Raw genomic sequence first — 20601 nt, 5'->3', positions numbered from 1 at the left:
ACTTGCAGGTCTTGTTGAACACACCCTCCGACATGGAAGGCAACCAGCTCCCCTGATCCGCGCGGTCTCTTCTGTCCTCTGGCTCTGCTCCAGTTGATGCTCCTTTTTTATCAAGAATCCTCTCTTTACATTTATTTATGTCCATCTGTTAAATGACTTCCACTCTGAATGCTAGCAAATCTCTCAGACTACTCCCACTCTTTGTGCCCTGGTGACGTCGCCAGGATGATAATAGCAGCATCAAAGGATGAGGGAACTCCTCCCTCACTGATGGGGACGGGGCTTTACAGCTCTCTAGATATATAAAGACGAGAAGTCCACTCTGCTACGTTTATACTGTATCAAGTGCATATTCGCCAGTGTATGAAGAAGGAATTAATCTACAGATACTGGACTGAATCCCGTACAGAGCAGCAAGTCTGGAGCAGCACCACTCTGATCAACTGCTCTCAGATCAGCAAACTTCTGTTGCAGTAACAGTCTCTTGACGTCATTCAGCAGCAAATACCATCACTGTCACACAGTTGTTGGAGTATACATTCAAATCCATACAGCACAGTTCAGTGAGTACTGTTACTAGTATTCACTGGTGTGACCACTAATGAAGACCACACCTGGACAAGAGAACTGATCGTCTCCTGGTGTTCATCACCGTTAAGAATAACCAATAAAGTTGAGGTGATTTGGCCAAACACTGAAGAGTCTCCTCTTCATCCTGCACTGTCACACCTGAACGTCCTTCTGGAGCTGAACGGTGAAGCCTGGTGCATCAAGTCTCAGGTGCAGAGCTGTGGATGTGGGCGGCCCAGAGAGAGTGATGAGCTGATGAATCTGGTTCCTTCAGAGGGTCGGCCCCGCCCCTCCGTGATGCATGCAGCAGCATCAGGTCGGCCCCGCCCCTCCGTGATGCGTGCAGCAGCATCAGGTCGGCCCCGCCCCTCCGTGATGCGTGCAGCAGCATCCCAGCAGCACTTTCTTTACCAGTGATCTATATTTTTTGGGAAAAAAGGGCAGCCCGACGTCTGACCCACTTGCATATTTTTTTTATCCGAACCCGCAGGTCCCGACCCATTGAGAACAGCAGCAACCACTCCAGAGCTGGAACGGATGGATAGAAGTTCTGCAGCGAATGAAGACAGAAGAGAAAAGTCCAGTGTTGAGAGGCGAGGCGCCGTTTATTTCACCAGTAAAAACATACAGCAGGTCCCATTTCTGCCACAAATTCTACAAGTCGATTTTCCAAATCATCTTAAAAATTGTAAATTCTATCAAAAACGTGCAATTCCTCTCTAGTTTAAGAAACTGTTGCTTCTGAGGAGTCTTTCTGGAACATCTCTCCATCTCGGTGCAGCAGCCAGAAGGGTTGGAATACCAACAAATACTGTACAAAACCAGGCCAAGTACCACGCTGGAGCGTCTGTGTCCTGCAGGAGCCACAACCACATCAGCTGGTCTGGAATTATTGGACAGACTGAACGCACCAACACCAGCCGCGAGAGCCTCCAGACTTTGGTGGTGCAGGTTCCTGGAGGACACGTGCACAAGTTTGTCCTTTGCTCGCCGTATTGACGACAGACTGATGCGACTCTGGCGGTTCACCGGACAACACACCAGGACGTGTGCGACGTGGGAGGGGACATTGTGCATTGGATCAAAAGGACCCACACGGGATCATCAAGGCGGAAGCTGCCACCAATACTGGGGGTCAAAAATATATGAATGATGAAGGAATGTGGCGATCTCAACCTTCGTCTGAGCGCCATCAGAGGATACTGAACTTCAGAGTCTGAGATGACAGCAAGAGTGACTGAGATCAGAGCCACAGGCCTTTCCTCTTGGTCTGGGCCTGTTCCTCCTGAGCCGCTCGCTACTTTCACACCCTCACTTTACTCCTTCTGAACACCCAAATCAGGTTGATGGCACCAACTAACAAATACTTGGTTTGTGTGGTACTGTACTAGTTCATCCATCCCTCCATCCCTCCATCCCTCCATGTTCCCCCTCTTCTCCTGTTGAGGGTGGTGGGGGTGGAGCCTATCCCAGCAGCCTTCCCCCTGGACAGGTCACCAGTCCATGGCAGGGCCAACACATAGAGACAGACAACCATTGGCTCTCCCAGCCACGCCTACGGTCAATTTAGAGTCTGGATCAACCAGAGGTTGGTTGTCCTGCGCTCCAGCAGCTCCTGACCAATTACCTTCATCAGCAGGAAGCAGACCATCGTCTTCACTTTGCTGCTGAATCACTGGATGTTTCATCATCATGGTCTTGCAGAGAGGAGGAGTGAACCTGAGCTGACACCTTCTCTCACCGAGGCAATGAGTAATGGATAATTAGTAACAGATCACTTCTTTAAAATGTCTGCCAACACTGATGGCAATGACAGACCGTTGCGAATCTGGTACTTGGTTGTGTAGGGTTACATTATTTCGGCAGTATCACGTCAGATGAGGAGCTGCTCAAACTCGCTACACGAGGCGGTGGAAGTGTCTCCACAGCGTGTTCATCAGCTCGCCGCGGGATCTGGCTCTTCTCACACCCCCACCTGGCGTATTGCTTTCTAGGAAGCTCACAGCTTTTTGCTGAGGAAACGACACGTTTCTCCAAACTATTGCTGAGGACGGAGGGTTCCTCTGTTCTGTCGTTCTCCTCCATTCGTAGATGTGCTGGTTCGTTGCATCCCCTCAGGTTACATCTGCTAATTGCAACACTGTAATAGTAAACATGAGCGATCAGCTCCTGACACGACCAGGAGGTGGAGGCGGCGCCCACTCATAATGTGTGAGTGTACGGGCCTCAGACTTGCAGGAGTCCACCAGGGCTCCCTGATGGGAACTTCACTAAGATTCTCCTCCATACTTGGCCTACTGGGGACATCTGTATGTGTGTCTTGCCATGAGTGTGTCATGCTGAGTGTCTGTGTGGGTGCATCTCACGGTCGAACATGGCGCCCTTGACCAGGAGGCCTGTACTAGGAAGCAGGATCCACATCAGGGCTGAACAACGGAACCACTGAACCCAATCAGGACTTGAGGCAGTGTGATGAGCCACTCATGGCTGCTCCGGAGCACATGCGGACCCTAGTATACAGTACTGCGGAGATGTACTCACCTGAAAAGTACACAACCTTTGCAGTAAAGACCATCAGGTGGTGAGCCGGGTGTGACCTGGCTCATCATCCAACCCTGCTTCCCAGCACAGGTAACTGGTTTTAATTGTCAATGGCACAAATTCTTTGTGCTGCCTTAAGTTCGGAATGTGTTGACAAACTACCTGACCACATCCTTTTTGGGATGAACACTCCTGTAGGGGCACTGACAGGTACAGGTGCACTTGCTAGTTAAACCAGGTGCATGCTGGGTGATGATGCTTGTGCTGCACTGCCTGGAACCAGGCACCAGATGGAGCCTTCAGTGTCCAGAGGCCAGGCAGGTGTGCTGCTCTGCTCAGGTGTGACCCGTCTGAGAGGGGCAGCTCTCACAGCTGTAGTGAAGCCTGGAGAGTGTGGAACCGCCAGCCGCCTCTCAGTGGAGGACGCACCAACACCTGGGAACCAGAACACACGCGCTGAGATGTTTCAGGAGCTCCTATGGACTGACAGCTACACATTTCCCTCTGTAACATCTTATCCAGATTTACCTGGCACTGCCGGTCCAGCTTCAGGCAGGCAGGTGCTTCCATGTGCTGACGAAAGCTGTGGGGATCAGGGAGTAAGGCACCGTGGTGATGGAGTTCCAGTTGTCTGATGTGGGGTCGTAACAGTCCAACGTTTTACAGCGCTGAGTTCCAAAATAACCTCCAACCACGTACAGCTTGTTTCCCGAGGCCACGGCGTGGCAGCTCATCCGCTTGGATGTCATGTCGCCCACTCGAGTCCACTGATTGGTCTCGCAGTCAAAGCGATAAGCAGAGGCAGCAGTGAACTCAGTGTCACCCCCCATGATGAAGATCTGACTCCCCAACACAGCAGCTGCTGTGTAGCGCCAGGGCTGGGGGCACTCGGCCGCGATGTTCCAGCGGTTCCCCACGGGGTCGTAGCACTGCACCTACATGGACACCAGACAGCCGTGAGTCAGTGCCGCGGCGGAGCGGCGACCTCCTCCCACGAGGAGCATCAGCACACATCAACACGCAGAACACCGGCACCTCCACCTTTCAGCCACGGGAGCGCAGTTGTGCCTCCTGACGCAAACACCACTCACTCACACTCACACACACACACACACACCTATGCAGTGTGTGTGAGAGACAAACAGAGTCTGGCTCAGACCAGGGGTCCTCGTCACACTTAAACTCTGAACCTCTCGCATGACGAACAGCAACTGTGGAACACGCATGTATTTCAACTCATTCTGGAGATGAACCCTGGGGGCCCAGGGGCTTCGGGAGCTGCAAAAACTAGAACCCAACCACTGGTGACATACTGGCCCACCGACCTTGGAGGCCTTGTCCCGGTGCACGGTGGTCCCTCCAAACACAAAGACCTTCAGTTTGGCACTGACCACAGCGGCGTTGCTGACTCCATCTTTGAGAGGAGCCATCATGGTCCATTTATTACTGAGAGGGTCGTAGCGCTCCACCTAGACACACACACACACACAGTTTTTTTTCTCTTGTATCAAATCTTCTAGACTTTTCTTCGACAGTCGTACCTGTTTAAGGGAGACGGATGGCGAAGCTGGAAATATGCCGGCGATGGCGGTGTGACCTCCAACAACATAGAGACTGTTCTCCAACTCAGCGGAACCGTGGCCAAACCTGGCTTGAGAACATCACATGATGAGCACTGATCCAGCAATGTAGCGCGATGCTCTGTAGGCCGAGACATTCTTTCCCTCCTAAGGTGCATGGTGATGTCAACACGAAAGACAAAGTGGCCGTCGTTTCTGGTTGGGCTGCAGGTGAGGATGTGACAACTCCACACCTGAGGCTCTTGTTGCTTCGTCCACTGCTAACAGTCGTTATTCACTTTTATCTGCTAACCAACCTGTCAAACAGCCTGTTGACGGTCACTGAGGGACCGCCGCAGACCGCTCTCTCTCCAAGATGCCGTCTCTCAGAGACCAAACACGTTATTTCAAACACCGGCAAAGCTGAATCCCTTTCACAACTTTATCGTGGGCCACAAATGCTGTCTTGCTGCCGGTGCCACATTCAGGGAACTCACAGCAGAGCAACCGTTTCAGTTGGCTAGGAGTCCATCACATCCTTAACGTCTGCTGCAGGTTTGCGTCACTCCATCAGCTCATTAGCAGTACGGAGGGGCAGATTCCTGCAGTATTAATACTGTGATACATTTGAAGAAACAACAATGTCGCCTGCAAAATCTATGAATACCTAAAGGTGGCTGCCAGTGTCACATGACTGAGGGAACCACATACACACAGATGCTGCCTGGGCTTGAGTCTCCCAGTTTCAGTCCAGGACCCAGACCCCCTCTCTAGGTTTAAGAGCAGACTAAAGACCTCCTTGTTGATCAGTCTTATAGTCAGGACTGCTTAGGCTGGCCCTGAGATCTGCTGCTATAGGCTCAGACTGCTGGGATCTCCCATGATGCACTGGGCTTCTCTCTCCTCCTCCTGTCCTCAGACGTGTTACTAACTCCTCGTCTTCTCCCCTCATCCCAGATCCTGGTGCTGCTGGAGGAGGCTCCAGACCTGAAGAGGCTCCAGCTGCCACCCGTAGCTCCACCTGCTCACGTCCCCGTCTGTCCATCGGTCTCTCCTCCTTTCTCTGTCTCTTTATCTCTGTCCCTCTCTTTCCTTCTGTCTCTCTGTCTTCCTCCATTCTCTGTCTTTGTCTCTGTCCATCAGTCTCTCCTCCTTTCTCTGTCTCTTTATCTCTGTCCCTCTCTTTCCTTCTGTCTCTCTGTCTTCCTCCATTCTCTGTCTTTGTCTCTGTCCATCAGTCTCTCCTCCTTTCTCTCTCTCTTTATCTCTGTCCCTCTCTTTCCTTCTGTCTCTCTGTCTTCCTCCATTCTCTGTCTTTGTCTCTGTCCATCAGTCTCTCCTCCTTTCTCTGTCTCTTTATCTCTGTCCCTCTCTTTCCTTCTGTCTCTCTGTCTTCCTCCATTCTCTGTCTTTGTCTCTGTCCGTCAGTCTCTGTCCTCCTCCATTCCCTGTCTTTGTCTCTGTCCATCAGTCTCTCCTCCTTTCTCTGTCTCTTTATCTCTGTCCCTCTCTTTCCTTCTGTCTCTCTGTCTTCCTCCATTCTCTGTCTTTGTCTCTGTCCATCAGTCTCTCCTCCTTTCTCTGTCTCTTTATCTCTGTCCCTCTCTTTCCTTCTGTCTCTCTGTCCTCCTCCATTCTCTGTCTTTGTCTCTGTCCATCAGTCTCTCCTCCTTTCTCTCCCTCTTTATCTCTGTCCCTCTCTCTCCTTCTGTCTCTCTGTCCTCCTCCATTCCCTATCTTTGTCTCTGTCCATCAGTCTCTCCTCCTTTCTCTCTCTCTTTATCTCTGTCCCTCTCTCTCCTTCTGTCTCTCTGTCTTCCTCCATTCTCTGTCTTTGTCTCTGTCCATTAGTCTCTCCTCCTTTCTCTCTCTTTCTCTGTCCCTCTCTTTCCTTCTCTCTCTGTCTTCCTCCATTCTCTGTCTTTGTCTCTGTCCGTCAGTCTCTGTCCTCCTCCATTCCCTGTCTTTGTCTCTGTCCATCAGTCTCTCCTCCTTTCCCTCTCTCTTTATCTCTTTCATTGAAGTGGTTCATTGAAGGAGGGAGAGGTGCTGGACCTGCTCTACTTGGACAGAACTTTGGTTGGGGTTTGGTGCCACAGATAAACCTGACCTGACTTGGGCTTCACCCACAGCTCCTCACCCTTCATGTGGGTCGTCAGAGCCGCTGTGGATTCATCTAATAATTGGCAACTAATTGTGACTAAATGGCTGCAGGCCGCCACGACATCTTACATGTATGTAATTATCAGGACTGGTGAAAATTTAACATTGGATAGGTCTGGTCCATAAATGTGCACATCTGGCTCAACGGCACCCCCCAGAGGTTGTGAAGAAAGCAGTTGAGAGACCTTGTTTTTAACCTACGCGCACAAAATTTGACTCTGAGGTCAAATCAACAGCACGACCACCATTTATATCAGAATTATCCATTTTTGATGCCCCCCCCCACTTCCAGGGGTCATTTCGCAGATTAAAGACAAAAATTCAAACAAAAAAAACCACCTGATTGTTAAATGTGCTTTATGGGCGCGTTGAAGGCGTCCGTGCAACTTTACTAGGGTGGTGGTTGTCTCCAACAATGCATCCCTGTACTCCAAGGAGGTAGAGTACTGTTAGCACGAAGAATACTCCAAGACCATTACTCACCATCCTATGGAGTTACTGGAGCCATCGACTCACCTGGCTATCAGCATGGGCGCTCCTTTAGACCACTCCTCATGGACCGTGTCGTAGATCCATACGTCTTTGGACACGCCGTTCTCAGACCCTCTCCCTCCGGTCACGTAAACCTTACAACCGATGGCACAAGCACTGAACTCCTTCCTGGGGCTGGGGAGGTCGGCCTTGGGTATAATTTCCTTCGCTTTATGGTCCACCTAAAAATTGGATCCATTTTGTATTGTTGAACATCTAACTCAGTCTGTGAAACACAGCAAGTCATCATCCAGTCACACCCACGAACCGCACACCTGACACCTCACGTAGCCGACGCAGTAACTTTTACGAATGGAAGGAGGAGCCCCAGTACACGGGACATAAATAAGTTCAAACTTCTGTAAAACCTTTATTGCAGAAAGATAAAAGTATATTCACCCAACAATGCATGGAGTCAACAACCTGCAACAATATTCACAATGAAATGGCTCCTTGACGACAAGCCAGGGCCCGTGCCTCCTGCGTCTCCTTCATAGAATCTAACCTGCTCCAGAGGTGGAGGCTCCTGGACACTGGGTGGAGGCCCGCACAAAGCAGGACTTCTTTGAGAGAAGAGCAGACCAGATGTTTTAACTACACTCACTGGCTCTGATTTTCTTTGCGCTACTGTTTTTTTAAACTGATCTAATTAAAACTAACCAACTACTTTAAATGTCTATGTCATTTATCCATGATTATCATCTTGATTTAAAGCTATAAAGGCATTCTAGTCCAGGTTATGTGGGTGATCAGCCTTGGTTGGAGTGTGACAACAGCAAAGAATGAAGCAAAGACTCTAAACTACCACGGTGGCTCAACAACAGGTTAGCGAGGATCCCGCCAACTGGCCTCCGATTCCACGCCAGGAAGCTGATGGGGCAAATCCGTCCGAGACGAGGTCTTACCTGGTATATTTTGTCACACATGAAGGTCTGGCCCCCCAGTATCAGCAGCGTGTGTCCTGCCTTGCGGGGTCGGGCGCAGGGACTCGTCACCACTCCGTCATTCTGAAGGATTTTCTTCTTACACTGCATTGCTTCTTCTACTATCGACCTGTAGACGAGTCACAATGTCTTTGTTTCATCCAACACTCAAATTTTCATGAAATCTTCTAAGAACAGGTAACAACTTCAGTCTCCACAAGTCTGCTGATGTCTCTCTCTCTGGCCCCCTTCCATGCGGAGACCAGGCCTCGACACCACCACTCCTCCTTCCTGCTACCATATTTTGCCTGAACGCATAAAATATTCCAGCCAACTTCACATCAGGTTCGTGACGGGACCCAGACTACCTGCTCCTCTTGTCAGCCACGACCAGCTCTTCACAGGCTACAGCCTCCAGCAGACACTCAGAGGGCATCAGCGCCAACCTGATGCCCTTCAGCAGCTCCGGTAAATGGTGGCGCCGACCCTCCAAGTCATATCGAACCCATCGCACCACTGAATTAAACACAACCTACCACAAGCCACACAGAGTCACATGTTAATGTTTCAGCTCACTACTCCTTGAGAACATTTAGTGGAACCGGTCCAGTTTTGAAGGAGGAACCTGGATGCAATGGCATTAAACCTGGGAGAGCTTTCAACGACTGCTCAATATTCCTGACAACTAACCTGCTTTTAGCATTGAGAATCTACAGCTTTGGTGCTTAATGAAAGACAAAGAAAGTCCCAGAGGAAAGTAGACCCACTCACCTGCTCATCTTCTATCTCCAGCTCATCACTGAGGATCAGCTCAAGCAGCTTATCTTTAGTCAGACTGTAGAAATCCTCCGATTCTCGAACCTTCAAGACAGACCGAACACTGCGCATCAGACAGAGCGTTGCGATGTGGCCCAGACTAATGGCTGAAGGAATGGAGGGGGGTGGTCGTCGTGTCCATCCCTCCTCTGGGCTCGGAAGCTTTTCCTCCCTCATTGAGGGGTTGCTCCCCGATGTGACGACAATCAAGTCAATCTGATTTTGTAACTATGGGGTTTAAAAATGTACTGATGGACTGACAGACACTACATCTATAGATCCCACTTTCTGTTGATACTTGACATTCTGACCCTTTTGACCAGGTTACAGGTTGGCTACTGCCACATGAAGTTCACCAGCAGGGTTTTAGTTCTTTTATTGAAGAACATGAATTCAGACTTGGCTGAACACAACATGACAACTGTTGTCCTAAACTGTTGGCCACTGGCTCTGATGCAGCTGGACATCTACCAGAGGAGGGACACCAGGGAAGCTCCGGTCTTCAGGACCCTTGACACCCTCTTTGTCCTGAGAAGAAAGGCAGCATTTCATCCTCCTTACCGTCTCGTAGTGCAGCAGACACATCCTCCAGGACAGCTCGTACAGCCGCTTACACTGATGGGCGTCTGATAAAAGCATCATCCCCAGACAGTTGCTGGAGTGCAAGTTCTTTTCTAAAAATTCTGCTGCTGCATCCCGGATGTCATGAAATTGCAGCATGTCTCCCGCTTCTAACAACGACTCAGCATTTTCCTCATTTATGATGACTCGGGATGAATAGGCGAAGTCCAGCAGCAGCTCCAAGACCTGCAGAAGAGTTTGAGTTAACCACTCTTTGTTCTCGCTGCTCCTGTCTTGTACTCTACAAGCCCTGAGCTAAAATATGAATAAAAAATAAAAGTTAAAAAATGGCAAAAAATATCATAACTTAATATTTTCATGGCAGTATCGTGATCTTGGTTTCATTGTGATTCCTAAGTTTGTCATTTTGGTTATGAAAATTTTAGAAGCTGAAGAAAATTCAGAGCCACAGTTTTGCTTACAAACATAAAAGAGGCTGATATTTGATCCCTTGCTCCTCAAAATGACTCAATTTAGATTTATGAGTTATTAAACTTGAAGAATGACGTGGAGAATAAAAGTGAAAAGGAAACAAATTAAGATGACAACGTTTTTGATTTCTTCAGGTCAATTTGTATGACACCAACACCAACGCTACTGTGCCCTGGACAACCCCTGAATGATCCTCACTTTCATACATCAAACATGTCGCCAACCTTTCATTTTAAGCTGCTTCCTCCATCTCTCTTCACCCACGGGACTGAACCTTCATAAAAATACATTTTAACACACTTGACTCCCCCACCAGTTCTGCTTCTCTCTCCTCTGCAGCTGCATCACTGTCCCTGGAAGTATGTTCATCCTGGCATGATCACGTGAGGATTTCTGACTACAGAGCAGTCGAGTGTGTGGACCCCTTTTTTAGTGGTTGCCACGGTGACTCCTAATATTGGGGCTCCATTAATGTTGGCTGAATGATGGCAAAAGTTGTGGTGCAGGAGAGTGAAGCTACTCGGAGTTGATGAACTCAAATCAAACTCAAATTGATACTGAAATTCAAGAGTTTCTTATCTGAGGTCAAATCAACTCCGTTCAGGGTTGAACCTCTTCGACGGAACGGGCTCCTGGCGTAGAGCAGCGAAATTGTTTAAGCCGACAGTACTTAACGACAGAAAATACCAAGCCCCTCCTCCCAACAAGCTATGGCTAGGCAGAGCTACGCTAAGGCTAGGCAGAGCTACGCTAAGGTTAGGCAGAGCTACAGTAAGGCTACGTAGAGCTACAGTAAGGCTAGGCAGAGCTACACTAAGGTTAGGCAGAGCTACGCTAAGGCTAGGCAGAGCTACGCTAAGGCTAGGCAGAGCTACGCTAAGGCTAGGCAGAGCTACACTAAGGCTAGGCAGAGCTACACTAAGGTTAGGCAGAGCTACACTAAGGCTAGGCAGAGCTACGCTAAGGTTAGGCAGAGCTACACTAAGGCTACGTAGAGCTACAGTAAGGCTACGTAGAGCTACGCTAAGGCTAGGCAGAGCTACGCTAAGGCTAGGCAGAGCTACACTAAGGCTAGGCAGAGCTACACTAAGGCTACATAGAGCTACAGTAAGGCTACGTAGAGCTACAGTAAGGCTAGGCAGAGCTACACTAACGTAAATGACTCAACTCCAACTCGCCCTTGATGCTTTACTTTAGTTTTACAAGACTATGTAGTGAAAGTGTGTGTGTTGGGGGGGGGGGGGGGCAGGTTTGCTGTGTTTAGTGTATGAACGTATATTTATGGAAGCATGGACCGGACAGCTAAGTGTGTGACTGGGTTAAGAAAAGCCAAATGTAGAGCTGCATCAGATAGAACATTGTGTTAATTTGGTGGTGTCTGAACCGTCTACAACCTCTCTGGTATCGTTGATATGGCTGCTACAGAACCATCTGAGCTGGTGGCTAACAGCAGTTGAACACAGGATACACCCCTACGGTCCAACAACAGCCCAACCCCCCAATCATTCTCAAGTTCCCTGCTGGACATGCCAGCTGACAGCAGTGGAAGCTAGCAGCTGGCATATGCGGGGGCAGAGATAACGGGGCAACGCCAGCTCTCTTCTGTGTGGCTTCTTCTATGAGGTGTAAGGGCAGTTGACCGGCTTGAGCTGCATTACTACATCTGGCAGGCGTGTGGTGGAAGAACAGAACCACATCTTGCGAGAGCAGCCAAGGTGCTACAGCGCGCTACCGGCCCAAAGTCTCACAAGAATCTGGAGAATTATGAGATTAGCATTTGGAATATTCTTTGACAGCCCTGGTGAGGGCAAAGAAAGAAGTAGCAATACCTGAGGAGTACTCTGTTCTAGTACAGTGTAATTCTCTTCAGGGAGATTAGTGGTACCTCAGGGTGTATACTGTCTCTGAAATTGACGTCACTGTCCAGACTTTCCCGTAGTCCTCCGCTGAACATGGCCTCAAAATAGCGACTGCAGGCTGCTAAAACTGCCCTGGGAGAGAAAATGGTTTGTTAGCCACATCCAAAAACCTCCAAGGAATAAAACCACCAGAACAACAAAATAACTCATTCAGAAAATGTTTCATACTTTGACGTGTTTTCAACGTCAAACTTCCTGCAGTCTTCCTTAGAAGAGTCACATGGTGCTGCTGTGCTGTAGCCTGTCAGCTGATTTATACAAGTTTGGTCTGAATACTGCATCCCAGGAACAGAGGATGTACTGCACTGAAGCAGTTACACTGCGTTCCAAATTATTATGCAAATGATATTTTTCTCTGATTTTGCTAAATATTCACTACAAATGACAGTTGTCACATTTTTCAAGTCATCAACCTTTAGAGTACAATTCAAATGTTAGTGAACAAACCTCCCAATGATAACGGTATTTTGTTCAAAAATAAGATCTTAAAACGCACTGTTCCAAATTATTATGCACAGAGTTTCAAACCATGGTATTGCTGGAAAGTACTGAACATGGTCATTTGTTAAAGTAGAAGCAGTGGCAGCTCATATGTAGAGAAAATCAGGAGCAATTTTAATCAAAACATCTCAACAGGTCAGGTTACATGTTAACATAGGAGCCCTCATTTGATAGGAGCTTCACAATTCTTGCATCCACTGAACTTGAGTTTGTGGAGAGTCTCTGCTGGAAGCTCTTTGCAGGGAGTCAGCATCGCCTCCCAGAGCTGCTGTCTGGATGTGAACTGCCTCCCACCCTCATAGATCTTTAGCTTGAGGATGCTCATAGGGTTGAGGTCGGGGGGGGGGGCACACCATCAGTTTGTCTTCTTTTATGCCCATGGCAGCCAGTGATGCAGAGGTATTCCCTGCAGCCTGAGATGGTGCATTGTCATGCATGAAGATGATTTTGTCACGGAAAGCACGGTTCTTCTTTTTGTACCATGGAAGAAAGTGGTCGGTCAGAAACTCCACCTATTTTACAGAGGTCATTTCACACCTTCAGGAACCCTGAAGGGGCCGACCAGCTCTCCCCCCATGATTGCAGCCCAAAACACGACTCCGCCACCTCCTTGCTGACGTCACAGCCTTGTTGGGACGTGGTGGCCGTCCACCAGCCATCCACCACTCCATCCATCTGGACCATCCAGGGTTGCACGGCACTCATCAGTAAACAAGACTGTTGAAAATTGGTCCTCATGTATTTCTTGGGCCCACTGGAGCCGTTTCTGCTTGTGGGAGCTGTTCAAGGGTGGCCGAGAAGAGGGTTTGTGCATCACTGTCTCTGAAGGATCCCACACCTTGATGGGACTCCAGAGGCACCAGCAGCTTCAAATATCTGTCGGCGGTTTTGTAATGGCATTTTAACAGCAGCTCTTAATCCGATGCATTTGTCTGGCAGCAACTTTCCTCACTTTGCCTTCATCAGCACGAATCCGTGTGTGCTCTGAATCAGCGACAAAGCTCTTTGTGATCATGCTTCAGTTTTCGCGAAATATCTCAAGTTCTCATACCTTGTCCCAGGCATTCCACTATTTTTTGCTCTTCGGCACTAGAAAGATCCTCCTTCTTCCCCGTTTTGCTTGAAAATGGTGGTCTGCTTAATAATGTGGAACGTCCTTCTTACGTCGTTTTTTGCTTAATTGGACTCACCTGGCAGTCTCATTGACACAGGTGTCAGATTGATTTCACTGACCCAAAGAGCCCTGAGACACAATAGCATCCATGAGTTTCACTGGGTAACCAAAAAATTACCTTTCTGACACTTGAACACACTTTGCATAATAATTTGGAACGCCGTGTATTTGAGGTGACTGACTTAAATTGTTATTGATATTAACATCTATTTTAAGAACTCAAACCAGAAAAACAACAGAGTTGCAGTACTTCACGGTACACATGACGTACTAAATTCTGAAATAAAGTGCAAAAAGAATAACAAATGAAACTGAAAGTGCAGATATGACGTTACAGTGGATTTGAAGACCAACACACCTGCCAGTCATCCAGGTGTCCATCATTTCCTGCCGTGATCGTTCACGTTATCAACATGATTGACAGGAGGACGGTGAGCAAGGACTCCCAACACTACATCATTTTCTTTCATGTTTGTGATTGACAGCTTCTATTTCAAGCGCTATTTTCCCGCAAATAGGTGAAGAATCTAAGATGGCCCTTCTGTAGTCCATATACAGAAAACTGTAGTTCCCTGAGGCAGAAAGACACCAGTTACATTCACCGTTGCTTTTTGACATTGTTCGGATAAAGTGTGGTCGGAGTCTCTCGCCGCCGCCTCCTGTCTACTTATGAACTCTTCTCGCCATCTTACGTTGACCCCATGACCTTCTCCTTGGGAACCACAGAAGAGTGGGCAGGAACAAGAGATGGAAGGGACTTTTAACCATGTACCCGACAGCATGTGTCCGCTGAGAGTTTGGGGCCGGGTCCTGCCACCTCGGGGAGAGTGACCTAACCCACCTGCATCAGCTGACAGGAAACCTAACAACAGCGTCACGGGAGTCTGAGGAACAGCGCAGAACACGTCAGGGTACAAAACAAAGTTCTGAATTACTGTTTCTGCTCTGTGAGCCGAACGCTAATCTCATTATTCTCCTGATTCCACATTTACAATGCTAATGTGGAACTGTTCAGTGGGTACGAGTGATGTCACAGCTACCCGTTGATGTTGTCTATTTTAGCTGAAGTGGATTTCCCTTCATGAGGGTTCGCGGTTCACGTAGTTACTGTCTCTATTTGAGGGGAGCTGATTTATTTAGATGCTGTAGCCTGTGTTGTTGTTGCTTGGTGACACGCCAGGAAGTCTCGGCACCACCAGGGTTCGTTCTGCAGGCAGCGGGGATGTCTACTGAATTTCATGCTCATCTTGATAGAGATATTTCAGTCGTGTCATCTACAGAGCGACTGAGGCAAGTGCTTGTTGTCTTCATCAGTGGGAACAGAAGGACGTCACTGTGTCTTTACCTGTGGCAAGGGAAGGAGCGGTCCCCTGCCCACAAAGTGACATCCGTGAACATGCACTGTTTCCTCATCGTGTTCAGGTGGGTCAGGACACTGTCAGGGTGTGAGGGCTTGTGGAACAGCGAGATGTTCATGGAGCCGGTACTGGTGCGGGATTTACGGTTCTCGTGGACAGTCACCGACATCGTTGCTTCGTCTGGCACCTCTCAAGAGTCGCTGGGAGCAAATTCTCCAACTGGCTAAGACAAGAAGAGAGCAATAGTCGTACTGTGTGTATGAAAATATACATTTACTTCACCCATATATTAGCTTTTACTCACTCTTAGAAGTCTGGAATTCATAAAAAGAAAACAAACGAAAAAAACAAGAACAAAAATGTCCCTGCTTGATTTACTGGTGATTCCAAAACACACCAAGCCCTTCTTTATGTCTGGAAGTGAATGGAAACCAAAGATAAACAGCAAAACCACACAAAATGTCCATTCACAACCCTCACACGCAGCATGCAGTGCGACTGGTCTCCTCTATCCAGGTGAACCCTCAGCACTTCACACACTGAGAAAAATCCATGTAACCAGTGTGACTACGCCCAGCCGTTAGGAGCCCAGCTCCCAGCGTGCTGACGAGTTATGCTGCGCGCCACATGAACATCACTCAGGGAGCGCAGAAGCTCATGAAGTGAAAAATCAAATAGCACATAAAGAACTCAGTCGGTTTTATTTGTGTGGCGCCAAACCCCAACCAAAGTTCCCTCCTGGCAACTAGCAGAGCAGGTCCAGCACCTCCCTCCTTCAATGAACCTCCAATTTACAAGAATCGCAAAAGGATAAAAACTGTTTTCCTGATTAATAAGGAACATGAAGAGATGTTGACAAGCAAGTCTACAGTGCTATGAACATAAGAACAGGTCTGAATGGCGGCCGCTCGTCCTTCCAAAACACAAAGATGCGTTCCCCGGCTTAGTGAACTCAGGTTCTATTGATTCCATCATTTTCTCTTGGGCTGTGTTTCTACTGCGTGAACGTCCAGCAGGTGGTCGGTCCTTTTCTGTCTGTGTTTGTGATCACCTGTTTTACACGTGGTTTTACATTGAAAATGGACGGATTCACCAAGTGAGTCCCGAGGACTTCCTGTCTAACTGCGTCTGCCCCATGTAGCTGCAGGTCTTAGGTCATTTCATGTTTTCCTCACAGTGGCCCTCCTTTATCAAACGAGCGTGCGACCTAAAGCGAGTGTAAAACGTCTGTACGTGCATTTCTACACAAGCTGTTATCAATTCAAGCATGAACGTATTCTTACGACAGGTCAGAGTTTGTGTACGCACATTTAGACTTGACGTGAGGGGACTTGTGGTTGATGGACAAACCCTTGTGGTAAATGTGTAGCCTACCAATTAAAAAATAATTTTTAGATGTATAATTGTGTACCTGAGTACCCTTTCAATCAGAACTGGTGCATGGAACGCTGCTATAAGCAGGCACAGGTGGACACACAGTCCCGTACTTGAAAGCGTTTGATATATCAACAGATCCGTGATGTGACAGTGGAACTTTAGTCAGTCGCCTATTTAAATCAGAGCTTTGGCTGTGAGGCGTTCAGGCTCAGCGATGGCAGATCTGGCTCTGCTAGAGGACCTGAACGCGTGCATCGGGTCAAAGAGGGTTTTTCAGGACCGCTAAGATTTATTCCAGGAGAGCGATGAGTGGCTCATGAGTCGTTTCGTCTCCCTAGGCATCTCCTGGAGTGATGCCACAACCTAGAACCCCAATTAAGGAGAGAATCCCGGCGTTCTAACGCCATACCTGTTCCAGTGCAGGAATGGCACTGGCACAGGTATGGCCCCTTTCAGCGGGAGGTCGGTGATCGGTCTGGAATCACCCAGCCGTCACTCAGCCCAACCATGCCAGCAGTTCTGAGGGCGATCAGTTCCCTCTCTGCTGAGTGAATTCAATTCCTGTTTCATGATGCTCAGAAAACTGGGATTAAAAGGGAATTTTTTGAGGTTTCCAAACGTGATTGGAGCGATTGGTTGTCCCCGTGTGCGTCCGACGCCACCATCCGTGAATGGTGGTGACGACAGCAATGACGACGGCAGCGTAGGTCCTCGGTGACAGGAGGGCGAGCAGCAGGGTGGGAGTCATCTCGTCGGTGAGTTACACACTATTATTATTTTAACTGCTGGACAGCTCTAACAGTTCCATGTGATCCATTCAGGTCAGACCGTTTCTTCAGGAACATCTTTCAAATAAAACAGTTTTAATCCTAAGTGGGAAAAACTCAGTCATATCAAATGTTTTATTCACCATCTCAGATGTAGAAATTTAAACATTCCATAGTCCGACTGACTGAGGGACGCTGTTGACCGTCGCTGTCATTTCTCTCCACGCTGCATTGTTTTGCTTGCCTTTTATACCTGATTGATTTCAGGCCACCAAACAAAACTACACGGTTTGTGGCTTCCAGAGTCCCGAGTGTCTCCACTTCAGCCTCTGAATTTATTGTTTTTCTTTGCCAGCTTGCGTCTGTCCATGTCGTAAACTCAAGGAGTCCAGCTTCTAAACCGTGCGTTTGTACAGACGTGACCGTATGAGGTCAGGGAGGGAGTGAACACACAGGAGCAGCCATCAAACCGTGATCAGACAGAGACCACACCAGGTCACCTGTGGTTGGGAGGCGGTTGAAGGACTCACCACCGCGGTGCAGTGAGCCGCCGTCTCCTCACCTGTCTCTCATCTGGGTGCTTGTATGTGGAGCTGAAACAGCCAAGCAGACACAGAAGCATCGTCACACAGAGAGAACACATCAGAGTGGAGACAGACCCCCCTCAGGGTGGACTGGAAATTAAATGAGAGCACAAACATCATTGTTGTTTTCCTTGGGGGGGGGGGGGGGGAACTCATGTGACCATCAGACTCAACATTTGCCTCGTGACTGAATTATTAAATGATTCTTTCACACTGACGCTAGCAGAGGGCTAACAAGGAGCCGCCAGCGCCAGCAGCAGCATGGGAACGTCCCCACGTACACAAACTCACGGGGGTGAACGGACAGATCACCCTGGCAGCGGTGAGCTTCACCAGCACTGCCACCTCACCGGCACCAGGCCTTCATTTATATGAAAATATGACGCACTACAGCTTTAAACAACACACCAGACACTAAAAAGGCTGTTTCAGCAACTCCAACGCCGCTTTTGTTGAGTGTGTGCTGACTTGCAGTTGCAGGCTGCAGCCCACAGACCCGCCGCCAGCTGTTACGCGTCACAACGCAGCCGTGACCAGAACCTCTGAGTACATGGACGTGCTGGGAAAAGAGGCTGGTATGTGCACAGGAACTATCGAGCACGTTCCCATTCCCAGTCCAGTCACTCTCATACACACGATCAAAACAGGGCGGACCAGTAACTCCATTAACTACATTAAATACGAGGAAGTGAAAACTGTCAAACTGATGCGCTCTTTAAAACACTGTTTTAAATCTACTGACCAGTTTCAACTCGTTCAGTTTCCAAGGCGCTAGAAAAGTGTTTTCTACAGAAGTTTGATAGTTTGAGAAAACACTTCAGTTGGTGAGAAGCAGTTTTGATGTGGAACAAACAGCTCAGACCTTCTAACTGATGAAGTCACAGTGGCAGAGAGCAGGAAATACAACTGATCGGAAAATGCTTCTCACACATTTGTTAATGTCTAAATTAATAGATCATGGAATATTGGACAGTGGTCCTCCCTGTGGCCCCCAGCAAGAAGGTTGTGGGTGGAGCCCCGGCTGCAGCTCGGGGTCTTTCTGGGTGAGTCTCCATGTTCTCCCTGTTCCTGCTGGGTTCTCTCTGGTACTCCAGCTTCCTCCACAGTCCAAAGACATCAAGAGGGACCAGGTTAATCCAGACTCTAAATTGACCGTAGGCGTGGCTGGGAGAGCCAATGGTTGTCTGTCTCTATGTGTTGGCCCTGCCATGGACTGGTGACCTGTCCAGGGGGAAGGCTGCTGGGATAGGCTCCACTTATTTTCCAATTATTTGAAAAACAGAATTTGCTGGCACTGCTGGATCTCTTCAAGTGATCTTCCATATCTCAGTTATTGCACAGACGTGTGAGGCAGCACATATGTGACCAGTGCTGAACCCGTGTTTGAGTGACAGAGATACAGGACTGATCGCCAAGGCAGGTGCAAGAGAACACACTCATCAACTCTCATTGATTAGGAGACCAGTCAGTCTGGATCACTGGCCATTGGTCTGAGGGTTCTTCAGGTGGACTTCAACTTCCATCCTGCAGCTTTCTAAAAGTTTTGTGGATGCATTACTGTTTATTAGTTTGACCCTTGAACCTTTGAGGCAGAAGTACATTTCAAAAAGGGAGTAAAACTGGAATACACAGTTTCAAAATCCTGCTCTGATATAATTCTACTCAAAACAATTTTAAACAGAAAATAACGGGACACAGTGACGATATCGAGTATTAATGCTGACAGAGCAGCAACTGTGTGTGTGGGCCGGTCCGCGACCCCCGGTCCTCGCCGGTCCGCGACCTCAGATCTGCGACCCCCGGTCCTCCCCGGTAGTGGAGCTGCACGCATGAACGTGGCGCCATCACGGACACATCCCGCCTGTAATTTTTCTCCCCCAGGAAACTTTCCACACCTCGGAGTGAACCCAGCTAGCAGTGCTCAGCCTTCAGGCTGCAAAGTCCAGAACTCCAGAACCCCATCCTACCGGCCTTATGAAGAACCCGCCGTTGGTTCCTTCGACTCGGAGGTTCCGGGACTTGACGAGCTCACGTCGTTCCCGCTGACTCACGGCAGCTTCGGCAGGTGACTTGGACCAGGACTGCTCATGTTTTCACCTGGTGAACAGCCCAGCTAGCCGTGTTGCTAATGCTAGCACACCTACACACCAGCGCGCTTCCACGACCGAATCTCCTCAACGTTTGAATCCGCAACAAAAACGGGATTCTGGCGGAACCCCCACGCCGAGGAGGAACAATGCAAGCGACGTTCAGCCAAATTCCTCAACTGACAAAGACGACGCTGAGGCGGTGGAGGGTTGGTGTCGCTGGCGGCGGAGCTGCAACGCCTCCGCGGGCCGTGAACGTGTCACGCCGGGGGAATACGGCGGTGTTTGGCACTCACGTCTCAGAGGTCTGCGAATGGGACTGATACCCACGACGTCCAGGACCAGCCGCTCTGGGGGAAACTTCCTACTTCTCCGGGCTGCTGCCCTTCTTCTTCTGCTGGTGATTTTCCGGCAGGCAGTCCTCCACTGCAGAGCGCTGCTCCTCTTCTTCTGCTTGTAGTTTAATGGCGGGTTGCTGCGTGACTTTAAGATGTGTTCGCCACCTACTGGACCGGAAGGTCAGCATGACATGACTTCAAAGTTAACTTAACCCTTCCTCTGCGTGCAATGATGAATGGTTCTCATCCAGTTGCCTCGAGACCTTGAGGTACCGGAGAGAGACTGCAGTAGAAAGTACACACTGAAGTACTAGCTTGCTTGTATCAAATCAATACATCC

General features: G+C 48.9%; 1 protein-coding gene across 10 annotated transcripts; it reads right to left on the bottom strand.

Moving 5' to 3' along the window:
* Nucleotides 1–1157: 1157 nt before the first annotated feature.
* On the bottom strand, nucleotides 1158–20396 carry klhl25 (kelch like family member 25). Of its 10 annotated transcripts, none has more exons than XM_086208018.1 (13): nucleotides 20220–20396; nucleotides 17396–17845; nucleotides 15096–15331; nucleotides 12042–12147; nucleotides 9665–9910; nucleotides 9059–9148; nucleotides 8656–8819; nucleotides 8270–8417; nucleotides 7350–7546; nucleotides 4653–4758; nucleotides 4437–4580; nucleotides 3640–4046; nucleotides 1158–3546 (listed from the first exon to the last, which is right to left on the bottom strand). In XM_086208018.1, the coding sequence occupies exons 3-12, from the start codon at nucleotides 15275–15277 to the stop codon at nucleotides 3660–3662; spliced, it is 1770 nt and encodes a 589-aa protein (XP_086064144.1). In that variant the 5' UTR covers nucleotides 15278–15331; nucleotides 17396–17845; nucleotides 20220–20396; the 3' UTR covers nucleotides 1158–3546; nucleotides 3640–3659. The 10 variants fall into 10 exon arrangements, with proteins under 10 accessions (XP_086064144.1, XP_086064146.1, XP_086064148.1 ...); XM_086208020.1 differs by having other exon boundaries at nucleotides 17753–17845; XM_086208022.1 differs by having other exon boundaries at nucleotides 15096–15327; nucleotides 17753–17845.
* Between the last annotated feature and the right edge of the window lie 205 nt (nucleotides 20397–20601).

This window comes from Aulostomus chinensis, chromosome 7, assembly GCF_037954235.1.
Source record: "Aulostomus chinensis isolate RoL2024-O1b breed Wild chromosome 7, RoL_Achi_v1.0, whole genome shotgun sequence".
Taxonomy (NCBI): domain Eukaryota; kingdom Metazoa; phylum Chordata; class Actinopteri; order Syngnathiformes; family Aulostomidae; genus Aulostomus; species Aulostomus chinensis.
The sequence above is the reverse complement of the archived record's forward strand: the minus strand, read 5'-3'. Positions and strand labels throughout refer to the sequence as shown.